A 19,081-nucleotide genomic window follows, 5' to 3' on the forward strand; every position below is an offset into this window, starting at 1 on the left:
TTGCCTTCTTTGCTTCACTTAATTCTTATTCCTTGCCTTTTCATCAATCCAACTTTCTAATACAAGTCTTCATGAAGCCATCTTCTTCACAACAACAACAACAATAACTTTGTATTTGTTTTCAAACTTTCATCTTGTCTTCCATTTCCAAATTTTGATCATAATGTCCCGCCAACGCGAAACCAACCCTTATTTTCTTCCACCACATGTTCCTCCACTTGAACAACATGAACCACAACATCCTCCTTTCTCTTCTCAATTTCCACCTTCTAATGCAAAAAATCAAACACCACATGAACCACATTCTCCTGGTGATTCTTATTTTCCAAGTCCAACAATGCCAGTGTCAACAAGACATTCCCAGCCACAGCTGCATTCAGGACCACAACCACATACTGGTCATAACTCTCACTTACCAACACCAGTACCACCACCACGACATCAGCAGCCACATTCAGGATCTCGACCACATAGCCAACATCATCGTCACTCTTCAGGTGAGTCCAAATGTTGTCAAGAGGCCCACTAAAACCCTGAAGCTCAGTGAAGCCCAAATAGTTTGCTTCACTTTGCTTAATTCCTGCTTTAGCGTACTAGGATGCATCATCACTGATGAGCTCAGTCTTTAACAACACTAGTACTAGACTCTAAATCTGGTTAACAAAGTGATACATCAATTGTTGGCAAAGAAAACGTCATGACTGAACTTTTATCAATTAAGAACAAGAAATTAGGGATCTAGTATAGGATGCCAGCTACGTATAAAAACCTAACACTACATTTTGAGCTTATTGACATGATTTTAACTGCGTAAATATCTATGATTCATTGCAGTTTTCTACTCTTTTGAACATATAATTGTTATGTGTAATTACCAACAAACTTTGATGCTTTTTTGAGCTTTTCACCTTTGACTACTTTGTTCAGGTCTAGTGCGAGTACCCACTAGGCGTAAAACTAGGCCATTTGCATGGCTAGTTGCAGGTTTTTGTGCACTTTTCTGGGTCATGGTAATAGTAGCTGGCCTAGCAATCCTCATCATATATCTTGTATTTCGCCCAAGAAATCCAAAGTTTGACATAACTAGTGCCACACTCAATGCAGCCTATCTTGACATGGGATACCTCCTTAATGCTGACCTTACTATACTAGCGAACTTCACAAATCCAAACAAGAAAGGGAGGGTGGATTTCCATTACGCCATTCTTGATCTTTATCATGGTGGACACCTATTGGCTTCCAGTTACATGGACCCTTTCTCGACAATGAGCCATGAGTCGAGGTTTCAAGATGTACACTTGGTGAGCAGCCAAGTGAGACTTTCTTTGGAACAAAGTCAACAACTGAAGAAAGAAGTGGATAATGGAAGAGTGAAGTTCGAAGTGAAGGGATTGTTTAGAGCAAGGTCTAACTTAGGGAGTTTCCTTCAATACTCCTACTGGTTGTATGCCCAGTGCACTATTGTGGTTACCAGCCCTCCAACTGGTGTCTTGATTGGCAGAAAGTGCACAACGAAGCGCTAACAGTCAACAGAGCTTATTATTTTGACTTCAAGAAATGGCTTCAGTTACCTGTGCTGGCTGCTCTTTCTCTCATGTTTTGGTTCTCTATTCTATTTTCTGTCAAAATATATGATTTGGGGCTTTATTACCTCTTACCATTCTTTGTACTTCCTCTGTCAATTTTACCCACAACACCTTTATATATTGGAGGAGCTTTATATTGCTTTTATTTTATTCCTCAACTACATAGAATGGGAAGGGCACTGAGCCCTGAGGTGACAGCTTATTTGCCGAATGTTCAAACTAGAACACAGCATTCATATAACAAAAACACTAATACATGGATTTTTCAACACCTGCATAATCATGGAATCATATAGGTTACATAGAGATGCGAACTAGAGGTTGCAAGACAAGTCCAAATGCAATGTAATGTTTTACTATCGAGGCGTAAAGAGACAGATCATGTAATTATCTTATTGCAATTGCAAAAAGGCTAAGGTTCTGAACAAAAATTGGGACTGCCACAACAATAGAATTTCTTGAGAGATGGTGAAAGTGGACATTCTCTCAAGCATAATACATACAAGTTCTCCCTCATACGAGGCACGTAACTTCACTAACTATATTCTCTTCTCATAGAAATGCCAAATAATTCGATACCTTGAGATTACAATACAGGTATGGACAACTGATGCAGGAGCGACGACAAACAAAAATGCATCCTCTTATAACCTCCGGAATTGGTCCCTAGTGAAAAAAGGATGCCTTAGGGCATCACGTGCCGTCATTCTGATAGATGGGTCAAATCTAAGGAGACCTTGCAAAAGGTCTATAAGATCACCAGCTGAATGATCAACATGCTGCATCACTAAATTCTGCAGCAAAGCCCAGAGAATGTATGTAAGATTCTGGTGAATAAAAAACAAGTGGAAAAGGAAAACACCAATTGTTGATCTACCTGGAGACGAGGCAACTTTATTACAGACTTTATGCTCTCTCGGGAAGTGGCACCTTCAGGCCAGTCTAATCTACCCCTCCTTACATATTTCTCTGCATGTCGACTATCCAAATAAAAAAAGAATTAAGTTGATTGCTGATAATAACAGATGACATGAACATAATAAAACCACACTCACTCCACTTTATTTAACATTTGTGATGGTAATGGACCCAGTACTCTTTCCATCATGGCCAGGTGCTCTAAATTTTCATGTGTCTGGAATAAAGCTTCACCCTGCAAAACCACCCCACATGAATACCTAGTATCTAGTGCATTTTCCATCAACATATAAACATCTGACTTCAAAAAACAGATTAATGATGAGATCAGATGCTAGCAAATACCGAGCATAGTTCTACCAAGATGCAGCCCACGCTCCATAAATCACACGGGTAGCTCCATCCAAGACCTGAAACAAACATAAAGCCCAGTAATCAAGTTAGAGATCAATGCTAAAATTAGTGAGAATTCGCAGAGGGGAAGAAAATCTAAACCCACCAAGAATAACTTCAGGTGCACGGTAATGTCGTGTGGACACAATATAGTTGTGATCTGGTCGTTCGTAAGCAGTGCTACCAAAGTCTATTACTTTGATAGCACTTGACTTTGGTAACCTTTTATAAAATGATCTGTCTCTGTGTGACCATGGTGTACCCTGCAAAAGCAAGTAAAGGAACATACACAGACAGAGCTATAAATGATGTGGCATGATCTTCAGAGGGCTAGTTAATTCTAGTCGTTAAAAGAGTATAACACAATCTTAAGAGCTTGAGAAACAGAACCTAAAATACCTTGTAGTCGGGCACTTTTATGTAGTCTGCAGAAACAAAGAGTATATTCTCGGGCTTAAGGTCTGTATGGATGAGACGCATATCATGCATGACTGCAAACAAAGGACACAATAAGCATTCACAGTCAATGACGAAGTGTCTTCGAAACAGTGGTGGCAATATAAAGGCAGTGACTTAACTAACAAAATAGCAAAAGTAAAATGCAATAGGTTAACTCTTTGAGAGCAAGAGAACAAAAAGTTGCCAAGTATCTCATACTAGAAAAGTGAAATGAAGAAGTATAGACCACACACATGCTACACATTCCAACAATTGCCTCCCAATTTCACGAACTAGATCAACTGGAAATGCGCGATAACTGTTTTTCCGTAGAAAATCGAATAAACTTGGTCCAAGCTTCTCAAATACCTGTTAAGACCATTAAATTCATTGCAAGTCTTAAGTCCCCATGGAATTCGCAAAGTTGGGGATATCAGGTTACTACAAATCAGTAATGTACTTACTAAGCAAATATGGTTACGATAATCAAACCAGTTCCGTAATTGTACACAACTGCAAAGAAGGAATTTCTTTAACCATCACACACAAACTTGCATTTATATGAAGAGCTAGTTTATTCAACATAGACAAGACATACCGGCTTCCACCCCTATCATATCTTCCTAGCAGCTGAAGCACGTCAATTTCTACCATTGCTGCTTCACGATACTTCTTTATACTTCGGATAATTTTAATGGCAACAAATTCCTTCTGCTCTCTGTCCCAGCATTCTAGAACTTGACCAAAGGTACCTGGTGAATAATAAAACATTGAAGAAAAAGATCCATGGCCAAACAAAAGTGATATTTTATATAATAAATCAGGAAAAGAAAATATAGACTGACCTTCACCGATCTTTTTGAGAATTTTATCTGCAATTACAGGAATGAAATTGTGTAAGAACATTATGGAGGGAACAGACTTATACTTGAATGCAACTAAACTAAAGGTGTTGAAAATATGCAGTCAAACATAGACATGATGAGAAATAAATTTTGACATTTCAAAAAGCTTCCAGTATTCTGCAAAGGAGAAGAGATGTGTCACTCCTTGATTTGCCCACACTAGGATGGGAAGGAAGGTCGACTCCTGATGTTTATACAAGCACATACATCTATAAAACAATGTACAACCTCATTTCTTACACTTCCATGATGGTCATTTATTATGCCTGGGCAGAGAAATGGATTGTTGAGAAGAAGAAGTAATCCTCACCTATTGTTTTTTTACTCACTTTCTTCAATTAGTAAAGATATATCTTGCATAAAAAAAGGGGGATACTTCCATATACTTTTACGCATAATGATCAAGAAGAAAAATTTATTTTCTATGCATTTTCTGGTTTCTATTTGCTACCTAGAAAATCATAATTACACAATTTCTTATGGACAAAATGATTGACTTCAGCACGAATCTAACACATAATTCCAGAAAGAACTGGAATATAAGAGCAACCAGAAAGAACCTAACATTTACTTTGATTAAGCAGAGCCTTAGACATATATAACATGGCGATGAAAAAAAGTAATTACAGCGAGTTGTTAAATTCTCTCCAAGCTCAAACATGTAATGTCCATCTTTGTCATCTTCTCGCCGCGGAGGAGAGCCTTTTTGAGCCAGTCCTTTTACATATAAATTATCATGATCAGGTAGTAATCTTGAATGCACATAGCTCGATGAATTGCCAACCTCTTGCCCATAATAAATTCCTGACTGAGCCTACAGACAACCATTGGTTCATATTCTTCTGAAAAAGATATAACATAAAACCTACCCTATATTTAACACTAAACTGAATTTTGAAAGAGTAACAACCAAGATGGATATTTTTACACAATTCCCAACTCAACAAACTTACTAAGCTGGACGTAACTATTAAATCACTACAAAATTATTGACATGATTTTCATTTTATAAAACTTTGTCCAGTAACAAATACTCTCACCAATGTCAAATACCACTACACCTTTCAGTTTATATCGCATAAATCTTCCTATTCTACTGGGATTGGTTTGTACCTTTTTCATTATGATTCAATTCATCTTTAAATCATGCTAATTCAAATGCCAATGACACTCAAAAGAACCTCTAGAAAAAGCTATATTTTTTATTAAAAAATTACAGATTTCAGTGAAAAAAACTTCTATGTTTTTCTTCCCCCTCAAAGTAAAAGTCCCCAAATGGAGTAAAATATCAGATCCAAATCAAATAAACAAAATTTTACTGCTATTCATTTTATACTACAAGTTTCGAGTCAATAATTTAAACATCAACTTCTCCTCTAATATCCTATCTTAATTCATCATAACATGGCTCGCAAAACATTCATGGGACAAGAACTTCAATTGAAATCAAAATACTCAATATCGAACTACCACTTTTTATGTCATTTTTCGAACTTCTCACAAAACAAAAAAATCAATTAACACCAGAACATTCATTGTCTAATGTAATCAAAACACTCAAAATTCCACCAAATATTTCTCATTTTTCCCAACAACATCTCATCAAAAAACAGAAAAGAATCAATGAGACCAAAACATTCATTGAACCATGACTTCAATTCCAATCAAAATCCTCAAAAATAGCTACATATGTTCCATTCTCCGAACGAAGAAAAGGTTAAAATCAATAACAACAAAAATACGAAAAAAGTACAGAAAAAAAAGGTGTACCTTGGGAGTATGTGAAGGATCCCAATCTAATCTTGGACGTTTCTTAGGACGACGATCCATGTAGGAATGTGGATACTCCGTTACGTAATCCATTTCCATCGATCAAATCGATGAATACATGAAGAGAGAAAACCCTATTCCCCAATTTGTTTCTGAGCTAAGGAGCAGCAAAAGCTAATGGTGTGGAGTTCCAACCGGCGTCTGATTGAGAATGTGATCGATGGCTCACCGTTGGATTACAAAATTAGCTCTTATCACGACCGACTCATGGCTAACCATGGTTTAGTTATGTGGTTACTTTATTTATCTGTTCTTTCTTTTCCTTTTTTATTTCTCTTCGTTTTAATGTGTTTTTAAAAAAATCTTATGCGTTTCCATTCCAAATATTCTATTCTCCAGGAGGGTTAAAATTTGATTAATTGATTTTTATTTATGTATATATTATTATTATTATTATTATTATTATTATTATTATTATTATTATTATTATTATTATTATTTATTATTATTATTATATAAAATAAATATTGAATGACAAACATATTCTTTAAATATTGAATAACTATCAAGGATCACTTAAAAACCAGCACGATTCACACACATTGTTATACTAATCAAATCTCAGACACACTCCAATTTCTAACAAAACGTCTAAGTGTTATGCTCATCCTTTTAGGTATTGATAGGAGGTAGCATAAGGTCATGCGCATGCAGCTTTTCATCAAGTAGTTCCACGGATGAGTGGCGATAATACGTTCACTGAACAAATGATCATTTGTTTCTCTCTCTCTCTCTCTATATATAAATATATATATACACATTACACATATAGGAGAAACTGTTATCCCCCATCTGATTAGGCTATCCACAGTCAAGAGTTTGTTATCCTATTAGATTTCTCCCTTTAGGAAGTTGTTAGCTAATTCTACAGAGAAGATGAAGTTTACTATGAAATTCCCATTCAATTTTCTTGATCAACAATGTGACTTACAGGCTGTTATATATAGATTTCCTAACTAACTTGTCTAACTAACTTTGCTAACTTCTCTTATTTACACTTCAACTCTACTACCTTTAAGTAATCCTTTCTCCAATACATCCCATCTGTGTTAAAAATGATTTCAACGTATTATCATAAAATCAAATCATTTCAGGATGGACGATCTCCACGTACTCAACTTATAATCATAACACGATCTTATTAATCATATTCATATTCAATCTCATGTCAATTCATATACATAAATAATATCAACAAAGTAGGGGATGATAATGCATCTCAATCAATCAAGTATTGGTATGACATATAATTACCTCAACACCTTGCTTAAGGTTAATGAATTCTTCTACCTTAGCTTCCCTCAACTCTCGGGGAAAGAACTTATCAAGGAATGCTAGTTTGAACACTTCCCACTCTATTGGGCCCGCTCCTACCGGCCTAACATCTTTCCATTGCTCATACCATATTTGAGCAATATCCTTCAATTAGTAAGCGGCTAGTTCCAATTTATCAACCGAAGTCACCCCTATAATATACAACACCTTATAAACCCCATCTATAAACTCTTTAGGATCCTCTTCCACTTTGGAGCCATAAAACTCTGGAGGGTTCATCTTGATAAAATCCCTCACTCTTGAAGCGGTCGTACACACATTTGGGTTCACGGGGGCTACCACCTCTATATTGGCTTGGGTCATTATGACTTGGGCATGAGTTGTCATAGCTTGGGCCAACATTTGGAAAGCCGACCTAACCTCCACTCCCGACATAGTCGAAAGATCAATCGGAGCTTGAGGAGCTTGAAGAGGAGCTTGGGGAGGAACCTCTTGGTCCACATTGTCTTCCTCATCCCGCCTAGCATTTGCCCTTGTATTAGCCATATCCTTAAAACCATAGGGCATGGATTAGGAGAAAGACCTACTAGAGCTAAACTCTATGGTATGACTTAGAGAATGAAGAAGTGAAGTTTCCTACTCATCTAATAACTTCTTATTCATAAATGTGGTGCGCTTCACACTTATGAAAAAGACTCTACTAGACGTGGTTTTGAGACAATCCTAGAATCATTCTAAACCTTGTGCTCTAATTACCAAGTTTGTCATGACCCAGGGGTACACCCTAGATGTAACATGTCGTACTAGACCCCCGAAAGTCCTAACACAAGCCACTTAGCATATCATAATATAAAGTAAATAGAATTGATGTGGAAATTTTAAAACTTTTTCCATACAATCGAAGTCTTTATAAAAGCAATCGGAAGTCTATAACACTTTGTCTCAAAGCATCTAATACAACTTTGAATATCTCTTGGGACACAACCCATACAATAGTCTAAAACATAAAAGAAAGACTTAAGGTAATAGTGGATTTATCCTCGATGCTATGAGGACTTACCAAATCTTCAACTCCTTTGCACTTCTAGGAACCTAACCTCAAGATGGAACTCAAGATCACCGGACCCTACATTTGATAAGAATGTAGGCAATAATATGCGTTAGTAGAAAATGTACTAAATATGTTAGCTAGCATAACATCATAAGAGCATAACAAAAGCGTTTGCCAACATAAGACATAAGTCATAAGCATAAGAGATAATAACATAAGCATAAGCATAATCTCCAACATAGACATCATATAAGCATAAGTCAACATAAACCATAGTCCATACACATAGACAATACTTAGATCTTAATATCATAAAATGAACCTCTTCATAAGTAACCTCCAAGTATACTTGTGCAATGCATGAATAAGACCCCATAATCCCATTCATGCTAAGTATCCCCTTTGGCCATCATAATTATACTTACCATCTCATGGTCTCGTGTTTAGATTAATTATCATAGACAAGGAGAATAGCTTAATTCTCATAGACAAGGGAATCTCTCACCTTTAGTCAATAATAGTCACAATGCCCTCGAAAGCTTGAAGGTTGGAGAACTTTGACCTAGCTTGGCCCTTCTTCTTCTTCTTCTTCTTCTTCTTTCCAGAGAGAGAATATTGGGGAGAGAATTGGGTTTCTTTTTAGTGAGTTGATAGAATGACTTAAATCACATAATTGAGGGGTCAAAAGTCTTTATATAGATTTCCTAGATTAGGGTAAAATGACACCAATTAATTCTAATTAAAACTGAAAAACCCCAAAGTGCCCCTAAACATAACCGCATAACTTCCCCCTTTTGACCCAACCACGAGACCACGCTGACGGGCCGTGGGTTGACCCACGGTCCATGCTGGTCAACCATGGTTTAGGGTCTGAGGGTTGGCAACCAACACTTGGATCCACGGACCCCTACCACGAGGCGTGGACCCATCCACGGGGCGTGGGTCCTTCTCGTGGTCACTGCCTTAGGCATATTTGAAGGATGTTAACCCACACTGCCTATTTACGGGGCGTGGGTCCAACCACGAGCCGTGGGTGGCCTTGTGGGTGACACTTGAAACTCTAAAACATGCTAAACTTCCCTCTCAAAGCTACGGGGTGTTACAACAACAATATTAGCTTTACCTGGTGATAGAGGATACTTATGTCATAATCCTTGAGCAACTAGTTGTCTAGAAGCATAAGCTATGACCTTACCTCGTTGCATCAACACACAACCTAGGCCGACCCTGGATGTATCACAATAAATCACATAACCGTCTCACCATCTGATAGATTCAAACCATCTGATAGATTCAAGACAGGAGTTGTAGTCAACCTAGTCTTCAGTTCTGAGAAACTTTTCTCGCACTCATCTGACCACTGAAATTTGATTTTCTTCTAAGTTAACTTGGTCAATGGGAAAGCAATGGATGAAAATCCTTCAACAAGTCTCCTGTAATAACCAGCCAAACCCAAGAAACTTCTGATATCTGTTGGAGAGGTGGGTCTGGGCCATTGTTTCACTGCCTCTATTTTCTGAGAATCCACTTGAATTCCTTCGCTAGATACCACATAACCAAGGAAAGCGACTGACTGTAACCAGAATTCACATTTACTGAACTTAGAGAATAACTGACGATCCTTGAGAGTTTGCAGAAAACTCTCAGATGAGTCGCATGCTCCTCCTCGTTCCGAGAATAAATGAGGATATCATCAATAAAAACAATAACGAACAAATCCAAATATTGTTTGAACACCCTGTTCATTAAGTCCATGAAAGCTGCAGGAGCCCATTATTAATTTTGATATCGATAAATAAAGCACATAATATTGAAAAGAGTTAAAGGGAAATTAGTAAAAAAAATAATCTTTATTTATAATTTCTTGATGGGGCGTCTAAAGGAAAAAATGGACAAGTAATATGAGACAAAGAGAGTGAAACTTAGGAATTAGGATGTTGAAATCTTCTCAAGCCGAAAATCGAACCAAATTGTAAATAGAGTCAAATCGGAAAAAAATCTGACTATACATTAGTTTGAGGAATAGTTTGATTTTAACTAAAAAAAATCAACTCAAGACCAAGCCAATCAACATTATATACATAATTTTAAAATTTTATTCTATACATCAGAATATTTATTTTGATATAATTTCTAAATATTTCTTATACTTTTTTCATAGTTTTTATCTTTGTAACATATTATTTCAAGTTTGAAACCTAAAATTTTGAACAGTCCATAAATGTTAGTAACTCTAATAAAGCTTAAATCAAATCAAATTAATACTAATGCTAACAAAAAAAGAATCAATTCAACACTAAGGATGACAATAATGTTGAATATTTGTTCTTTAGTTTTGTATTAGTTTAGACAATTAAAATACATAAGTTAATTTTAATTTTCTAAAAATATTTAGTCATATAATTAATTAATACTTACAAGACTTATTTTAACATGATTTAGTACTTTTAAATTATGATCATTTTCATTATGACTTATTAATTTGCAATATAACATACGATTTCATTATTATTTTTTGTTGAATATTTTATTGTTATCACTCATCTCATATGTTGTTCTATTTTCTTAAGAAACATCTTAGATAATTGTATTTTGACAGGACTAAAGAAATATTGAAGCACAAGTTAATTATATATTAGTATGAATACTTTATAGAAAAAACCCAGAGGTTGAAATATCCGAATTTTATTAATTTAATTTGATTTATAGATTTAAAAATCTGACACAAATAATTTGATTTGATATTTGAAAAATCCAAACCGTACACCCCTAATTGAGGCCAACAACAAATACCAAACGCTCAAATGCTCATAACAAGGAAAAGGCATGTCTAAGGCAGACTTTCCCCAACAGAGCCAGTTTTACCACCAAAAGGCTTATTTGACTTTGAACAATCAATGTTCTATATCATTTGTCCAATTACTTTTCTTACAAAGATCACAAAAAATATACAGCGGGTGGAATGCAGAGGAAATAATTAAAAATGAACTACAAGAAGAGAAGAAAAAGAAAAAAACGGGGGAGAATACTATTATCATCAAAAGAAAGAGAAGAGAAGGATGTCAAAGAAGGGGTTCAGAAAGTTCCATTTCATTGGCACCCTCTTGTTGTGTCTCTACACGTCTCATACCTACGGAATCTAAGCCAAGCCATTGCCATGGCCAGCACATGTATCTTGGCCTGTTTAGACCAGTTGTTGATGTTTCCCTGCCATCTAGCTCTTCAAGCTGACGGGTGAGCTCTTCAACTTTATCCCTCAGCCTCGATGCTCTTAAATCTGCCAGTCTCAATGATTTCTCAGCTGCATCCCTTGCAGCCATGGCTGCATCAGCTGTTTCTTCTTTGAATTTTAGCTTCTTCCCGGACTCTAGTACAGCCTCCTTCGCTGCCTCAAGCTCCTGGCGTACAGCAGCCAACTACAAGAACCATCAGAAGAGTCTCTTAGTGAAAGGCAGTTGTTTGTTTACAAGAAATTGTTCCAGAATAGGAAAAAAATCATACGCATTAAACTAGAATCAAACTAAATTTTATAGATGATTTAAGAGTTCTCAATATCTCTAAACCATGATACACAGACAATTCCATAGGCTGAATCTAAGATGTATTCCTAATGATTTGCATAGTGACAAATGGCCAATGGTGCATGTCCATTCTTTTTCGGTAAGAGTTTCTTGTTGATTAATAATAACGTGTTATTGTCTATACACTTCCACGGCTACACTGTTTTTTAGTAGAAGTAAATATCTAAGCGCATGAGTCCAATAAAAAGTGCTTGTCTGAGCTTCACTAGACTCTGATTTTCTCTCTGATAATGTCTATGAACTTCACTTCTGACATTTGAGATTAAGAGATTCACATAAGACCTGCATTCAAATTAACACGCAGAGGAGCTTTCTCTTCTGTCTATGGTCAGTGGTGCTTGGCCATTCATTCTGGTAGGTTTATCTTGTTAATGCAGTAAATAAATGTAACATTGTCTATGCATCGCTCCATGTGCATTATTCTTCTAGCAGAAGTTATACATTAAAGTAAGTAACCTCAATATAGAAGTGTATCCCACGCTTTAGTAGATTCTGATTTTCCACAGAATTTGATACCAAAGACTTTGGTTTGCCATTTGAGAGATAAAGCTGAAATAAAGGGACAATAACTTGTGGACATCAAACTCTGGTATTGTGTCTTAGCTTAATGTAAGTATCTGACAAGGTATAGTTAATTGCAACCTAGTGCATAATCTCAAATATCTAAATGGTTGTTCTTTTTTAAAACAATTTCTGCATGCATAAGTTTATACCTCTTAGTAAGCAATCATACCTTACATCATGAATCACTACTACTATCTTATTTCATACGACACCAAAGTCTTCGTACGAAACACTTTAATTCTCTCCCGCTTTCTATGTAGCCACAGTTGCTATGATATTCATATTCTAAACCATGAAATATTTTGGGCTCTTTGCAGGATTCAATCATTGAAGTAAAAAGCATATGTCGCAGCGTAAAAAATTGGTACTATAAAAGGACTAATTTCCTTCTATATTTCATGTTTTCAATGTATATCTTGGGAAGCAAGGAAAAGAACTATAATTATGGAACAATTTTGACAGGAAGTTTTCTAAAATTACCTCTTGCATTAAATGTTTAGCTATAAGCTTTGAGAACACTTTTGACATGAAGTTTTCTAAAATTACCTCTTGCATTTTATGTTTAGCTATAACCTGTTATAACAGCAGTTTCACTGTACCCTAGGCTACGAGGCACATTCTCAAATCCTAAATCTGAAATATCCCTTTTACAAACTTACATATCATCTTTAATTAATAGCAGAGTAATACAAATTTAACGTAGAAATTTTGTTCCTCCGCATGCCAACAATTAAGTGATCAACACATCTTACAAGAATAAAAGAGAGATTCTATGAACTAAAATTTGAGAAACCTAAGCCAATAACCACCCCTTCCGACCCACCATTTCCCCCCGCCCCACTGAAAGAAGAAAAAGGGAAAGTGAAGACCGTTACTAAAACAATATTAAGATCCATCTCTATTCATGAAGTATTAAATATATTTTATTGTTCCAAAGATATAAGAGACAAAGTAAACGAGGGTTACACTTGAAACCCGTGAAAAAGCGTCTGGATGGAAGAAAAAAATCAGCCACAAGGAGATACTTCTTTTCATTCTAAAATATAATAGCCGACAAAAAATAGAATTTTTTGGCAGAAGTGATGACATAGACTGTTTTAACCTGACAAATAAATCAGAAACTTGCTAACAATTTCTTAGCAATTGAACAGCATTGATTTGTGTCTTATGGAAAACAGAACAGCAGAAAAACACATACCCCAGCATGAAAAAGTGGGTCCATAGACAAATATCTATAGATATTTAGTGGACTTCCTAATATCTATACAAAGTCTGAGCAAAAGCTTATGAGTTTAATGAACCCGAACTTATAAGTAGCTCTCTACTTGTTAAAAATGCATTTATCATTTTCAGAATCATTATTTAAATTACATTAAGAGTGTTTAAGAATTCATTACCTGTGCTGCACACTCTTGCTCAACAGCTTTACCTGCAGCAGCTTCTTGCTGTGCAGCTACTTTCCATCGTGTAATTTCTTCTTCAGCAGCAGTGATGTCCAGCATAAGCCCTTCAACCTGCAATGAAATGGTTATTTGTAAGACTTCATTATATGACAAGAAGGACTAAATATGCATATTAGCTTTCCACAACTCTCGTAAGCAGATCTCCATGAATGACATCAAACTCTATGAACCAAATACTAATATCATGAAATACAATATTGAGATTAGGCAGTGCATTACATTTTCATTTGCCACCCTCTCCTTCTCTTCAAGTTCCTCCACACGTTGCTTCCATTGACTGAGTTCCTTCGCTTGAGTTTCCACATGTTCCTTGAGTAAACTAGACTCTTCCCTTTGATTCAGTAAAGCAAATGACAAAACAACCATGTCAGGCTAAGATTAAGTTATGCTCATACTCTAGCATTTCTCGAGAGAAAAAAGACAAAGGGGCAATGCATTATCTGCTTGGTCAAGTAGAGTAGTATAACACAGTGAAGAAATGCAGCTAAGACAATAGGTAAACCCAATATAAGCTTGACATGAAGTACCTTAGCTCTTCAACAGTATGTTTAAGGTCAATGATCTCAACCTGAGACTGCTTAATTATATTCTCTAATGCACCAGCCTACATCAAGAACATCAATAAATGAATAACATAACAAGAAACTTTGAAGGCAAATTAGTATTTAAAAAGGACTTACCAAAGCATATACTTCATCCTCTTCAGTATTTGCTGCATGCATTTTCTTATCAGAAGCAGTGATCTTACCATCACCAACGTGATTGTTGAACTTGTAATTTATCCCAGCTTCTCTCAATCCATTTTCTGCTATCTTAAACAATTCATTTGTTTTGGATGACAAATCCACTGAAATTCTCTTTGAAAGAGCACTTCTAAGTAAAGAACCAATTTGTTCTTTTTCTTTTACTAACTGAGAAACAGACTCATTTAGGCTTTTCACTTCATGGCTCTTCTCCTCTAGCAAATCCCTTGTTTTCTGCACAATAAATTCACTCATTTCATGTATAGATTCCAATCCTGCTAAAACTGCCCTTATATTCTCTTCCATGTCCATCTCTTGAGCAAGAAACAAGGATTCCGACAACTCAGATGCCTTCCTGGCATCAACAACCTTAACAGCATTATAAATCTGTTCGTGTATTTTCGTAACATATTTCAATTGCTCAGCAAGTAATGATCTTTGCATTTCCAGCTTTGATTCTGAACTGCTCAACTTACCTTCATATTCCTTAACCAAATCTCTCAATTCACCCACTTCACTCTCCAAAGTCTTTTGCTTTTCACACATCTCTTGTTCCAATTCAGACAATTTCTCATCTTTTTCATCTATGGATTTCTCTAAACTCTCAACAACAGAAGCTTTCTTTGCAACTTCATCTCTCAAACCACTAATTGTTGACTCTAACTGTGAAACTTCAATTGCAATTTCATAATTCCTATGGTCCATTTGTTCACGGGCTTCATTTCTTGACTTTGCTGTTGATTCAATCTGTCTCAATAGCTCCTCTACAATGTCATTCGTCCTTTTGATCACCCCATAAGCCACTGCTGGTAATCCTGTGTATTTCTGTGACCTAGGTAATCCACCAGCTACAAAATTCTTAAATTGACTAACTTTTCCAGATATCTTATCAATTCCACTAACTAACATTGAACCTGAAGTTTCCATCTCAGTTCTCATTGAATCTTTTGCCTTTTTCACTTCCTCTAACTCCTTTGAAAATTCATCTCTCTGTTTAGTTACTTCCTTCAATTCCTCCGTTACCTTTCCAACTGTTGTCGAAGCTTCTTCCTTTTCCCGCAATGCTTCATCGCGTTGTCTCGAGTGCTCATCCCGCTTTTTGATCGCATCATGAGCTAGAACTCTCAATCTGTTGAACGAAACTTGCAACTGCGATTTAGAATCCTCAGCGGCTAATCGAGCTTGCCGCTCCCGATCCAGCTCGGCGAGAATCTCACGGAATTTCTCAATTGAGGCATCTTCTGGTGAGGGAGAATTAATTATATCAATAGGTACCGGATCATCGGCCTCTACGTCGCTCAATACATCGTCGTTATCTTCTTCACCGGCGTTCGACATCGGAAAATTGACAATCTAGCTAATCACCTACACATTTCAAAACCCTAGGATTAAGAAAAAGGTGAAGTCAACTAAGTGTTGAAACAAAAGGAAAACGATTAGGAAGATATGATGATCGCCGGAGATTTCGTCGGAAGGAGCGGATTTTCTTAGTTTTAAGAATAATCGGAGAGAAATCAAGTGCCGGAAAACTTGGAGGGTTCAATTTCGGCACCAACTAGTCTCTTGTTCTTTACGTTTTTTTTTTTTTTTTAATTTTAATTTTAATTATTTGTCTTAGTTTTGGTGTTTTTAATTCAGTTTTATATTTCCCGTAAACCGGAAGGAAAATTGGTTGTGATGTTTTTTTTTTTTTTTGGTTAATAGGATATTTATACATGTATATATAATTAGACGATTACATTGTTTTCCATACTAGCTATTATAGATATATTTTCAAAACAGGTTTAACTTATTACAAGTAGTTCGTAAAACTAGTTTAGTAAGAGGAACTCCTTCATAATCTGTCTTAATTAACGGGAATACGGGGTCAAGAGGAGTTAGCATGATAGTAGCTTGAGAGGACAATGTCAGTTTCGCACGTATCTTTGACAAAAAGTCGGCTACTTGATTGGCTTGGTGGAAGCTATGACAGAGTACTGGACTCCCCAACCTCTTCATAAGCAATCTACAAGAGTCAATTAAATCAGCATAAATGGGTTGAGGGTGGTGGATAAATTCAAGGATTTCAGTGGAGTCAATTTCAATTTCAATGGACTGAAAATCATATGTAATGGCTATTTGGAGTCCTTGTTGAAGGGCTTCAAGTTCAGCCATTACATAATTTTGCACCTTGACATGTTTATAAAAGTCCGCTACCCAAACTCCCTCGTGGTTTCTGATGTTACCCCTAATGCCTCTCGAGTTGCTAAGATTTGAATAGGAGTCGTCGATGTTAAGCTTGAATTAGGTTTTAGAAAAAAACAACTTGCTTTTTTCTACATACTACACTATTATCTAAGTAAAAATAAAATAATAAATACAGTATCAACTAAAAATAATAATTGGCGTGTCAAATTTTAAGAGGTCTAAATTAAAGATTTTTCTAATCTATTTCTTGAGTCGCATCTTACGATGAGATAGTTTTATCCAATAGCAAAGTGCAACACAACCACAACAAACAGTTTAACAGTTAACCGATATAAAAGGATAAAATATTTTACTTGATATAAAAAGATAAAATATTTAACTTGTAATTATTGATTACTCAAGTAATTTTTATTTGATTCTTCATTTTATAGTAGACAGTAATATTCTAACGGATTACTCAAGTAACTTATGTTTGACTCTTAAATTTAGAATAGGCATTAATTTTCTGCCTAAACTCAGATAATTTTTGTTTACTCTTTTCAAGGGTTCAATTTTGCCACCAATTTAACTTTTTTTTTTTTAAAAAAACTGTTCTAAGCTTTAAGAATTCACCAAATTTACTGATCGACTTATAATTCTATCTTTTGTCCCAACGAAAATATTTTTGTTACATGATTTTTTTTTAAAAAAATTTATTATAAAATAAAATATTATACTTAATTGCATGTTTAAAGTGCATGAAAATTATTACTGATAATTGATATATCTTCTTAACTAATTTATGCTTATTTTCATCATAGAGTTTCGACAGATACAAATTTCAAAAAAGCATTTATTCTCTTTTTTAATCAAAAGTGTAAATAAAAATGTTAAACTTTGGGAAAAAATTTCATAGAAAAATATGTAGAAAAATTATATAAAATTTCAATTTGTCTTTAATAATTATGTACTCCCTCTATTCACTTTTACGTATTCATTATACTAGAAATATTTTTTAATTTTATTTGTCCACTTTAGTATATCATGAGAATTTTTTTTTTTATATTTTAATCTTAATGTTAAATACTTATTCTCCAAATCATTTTTCAAGTCGAGTAAAATATACACCAATTATTATGATTATCATTATAAAATATATACTTTGTTTATTATTTTATAAGAAGAGTGCAAAGTTCATTCTGAATACATAAAAGTGAACGGATAAAATATATTTTAATATACTTAGTACAGAGATGTAAGTGTAAGAGTTTCATAGTATATAATTAAGGCATAAGTGTTTGTATATAAAAAAAAAAACCAAAAATTGTGTTTGAAATTGAGTTATATTATAAAAGTGTTTAATACTTTCTTCCGTATGTTAGACACAAAATCTTCTCTCATCACAACATTTAAGTTGTCGCCGTTTCACTATTATAAGCTAAAACGAATTCTAAAGCCAATCCACACGTGTATCTTTGTAGACATTTCAAACCTAAAAGGTTTTAACTTAGCCATATTTAATATTCATCAAGAGTAACATAATAACGAAAACAGGAATGAAAAAAATTGTTGTATTTATTACTCTACCACATGTAATTTGGACGCTTACTTTCTATCATTTAAGATCGTTCAAGATATTTGAGGACAACAAAATACATTTAGGGGTCGTTTGGTTTAGATTCTAGTAAGGACGAGGATTAGTAATGATAAAGATTATAATATGAAAAATATTTGTTTGATTTGTTGTATTGCAAAATGCTAACTACTCATTATATATCATCCATCATTCACGCTCAACTTCAGCACCTCTTATCCACACTCAAATACATTTTGTTTGATAGAGTGTATAAGAATAGTACTGAATAAGGTGTATTCACAATGCTGAAATTAATATGCGAGATTGTTTCTCATGCATTGTTTAATTAGTTTGATCTATTAAAGACAATTTTATCTCTCACCATACTTATCCATGTATTATAACCCTTGTATTGCTAATATCATAGTTTGCAATGTGTTAGTTATACACCCCCATTATATTACTGAATAGAGTGTATACTTAATACATGTATTACTTATACATAACCTGAAAACCCTACCAAACAAAGGATTAACTAATACCATAACTTTTACATTTATTAAACTCTCTAATATGTCCTACCAAATGAGTT

General features: G+C 35.0%; 3 protein-coding genes across 6 annotated transcripts; 1 reads left to right on the forward strand and 2 right to left on the reverse strand.

Annotated features, from left to right (window-relative positions):
* The first annotated feature begins 115 nt into the window (after positions 1–115).
* Positions 116–1,597, forward strand: LOC125815279 (NDR1/HIN1-like protein 26). The gene is made up of 2 exons (XM_049494724.1): positions 116–497; positions 928–1,597. The coding sequence occupies exons 1-2, from the start codon at positions 164–166 to the stop codon at positions 1,521–1,523; spliced, it is 930 nt and encodes a 309-aa protein (XP_049350681.1). The 5' UTR covers positions 116–163; the 3' UTR covers positions 1,524–1,597.
* Positions 1,598–1,986: 389 nt separating this feature from the next.
* LOC125815119 (serine/threonine-protein kinase AFC2-like) lies at positions 1,987–6,260 on the reverse strand. 4 transcript variants are annotated; one of them, XM_049494502.1, is made up of 12 exons: positions 6,011–6,242; positions 4,868–5,054; positions 4,181–4,207; positions 3,934–4,087; positions 3,800–3,848; positions 3,590–3,704; positions 3,297–3,388; positions 3,004–3,160; positions 2,850–2,914; positions 2,642–2,739; positions 2,464–2,566; positions 1,987–2,380 (listed from the first exon to the last, which is right to left on the reverse strand). In XM_049494502.1, exons 1-12 carry the CDS (start codon positions 6,107–6,109, stop codon positions 2,231–2,233), a joined length of 1,296 nt encoding a protein of 431 aa, XP_049350459.1. In that variant the 5' UTR covers positions 6,110–6,242; the 3' UTR covers positions 1,987–2,230. The 4 variants fall into 4 exon arrangements, with proteins under 4 accessions (XP_049350459.1, XP_049350468.1, XP_049350486.1 ...); XM_049494511.1 differs by lacking the exon at positions 4,868–5,054 and having other exon boundaries at positions 6,011–6,260; XM_049494529.1 differs by lacking the exons at positions 3,590–3,704; positions 3,800–3,848; positions 4,868–5,054 and having other exon boundaries at positions 6,011–6,260.
* A 5,007-nt stretch (positions 6,261–11,267) lies between these two features.
* LOC125814854 (uncharacterized) lies at positions 11,268–16,330 on the reverse strand. The gene is made up of 5 exons (XM_049494305.1): positions 14,685–16,330; positions 14,532–14,608; positions 14,224–14,335; positions 13,939–14,055; positions 11,268–11,812 (listed from the first exon to the last, which is right to left on the reverse strand). The coding sequence occupies exons 1-5, from the start codon at positions 16,083–16,085 to the stop codon at positions 11,459–11,461; spliced, it is 2,061 nt and encodes a 686-aa protein (XP_049350262.1). The 5' UTR covers positions 16,086–16,330; the 3' UTR covers positions 11,268–11,458.
* Positions 16,331–19,081: the final 2,751 nt, after the last annotated feature.

This window comes from Solanum verrucosum, unplaced genomic scaffold (assembly GCF_900185275.1).
Source record: "Solanum verrucosum unplaced genomic scaffold, falcon-dt-bn FXZP01000085.1, whole genome shotgun sequence".
Taxonomy (NCBI): Eukaryota; Viridiplantae; Streptophyta; class Magnoliopsida; order Solanales; family Solanaceae; genus Solanum; species Solanum verrucosum.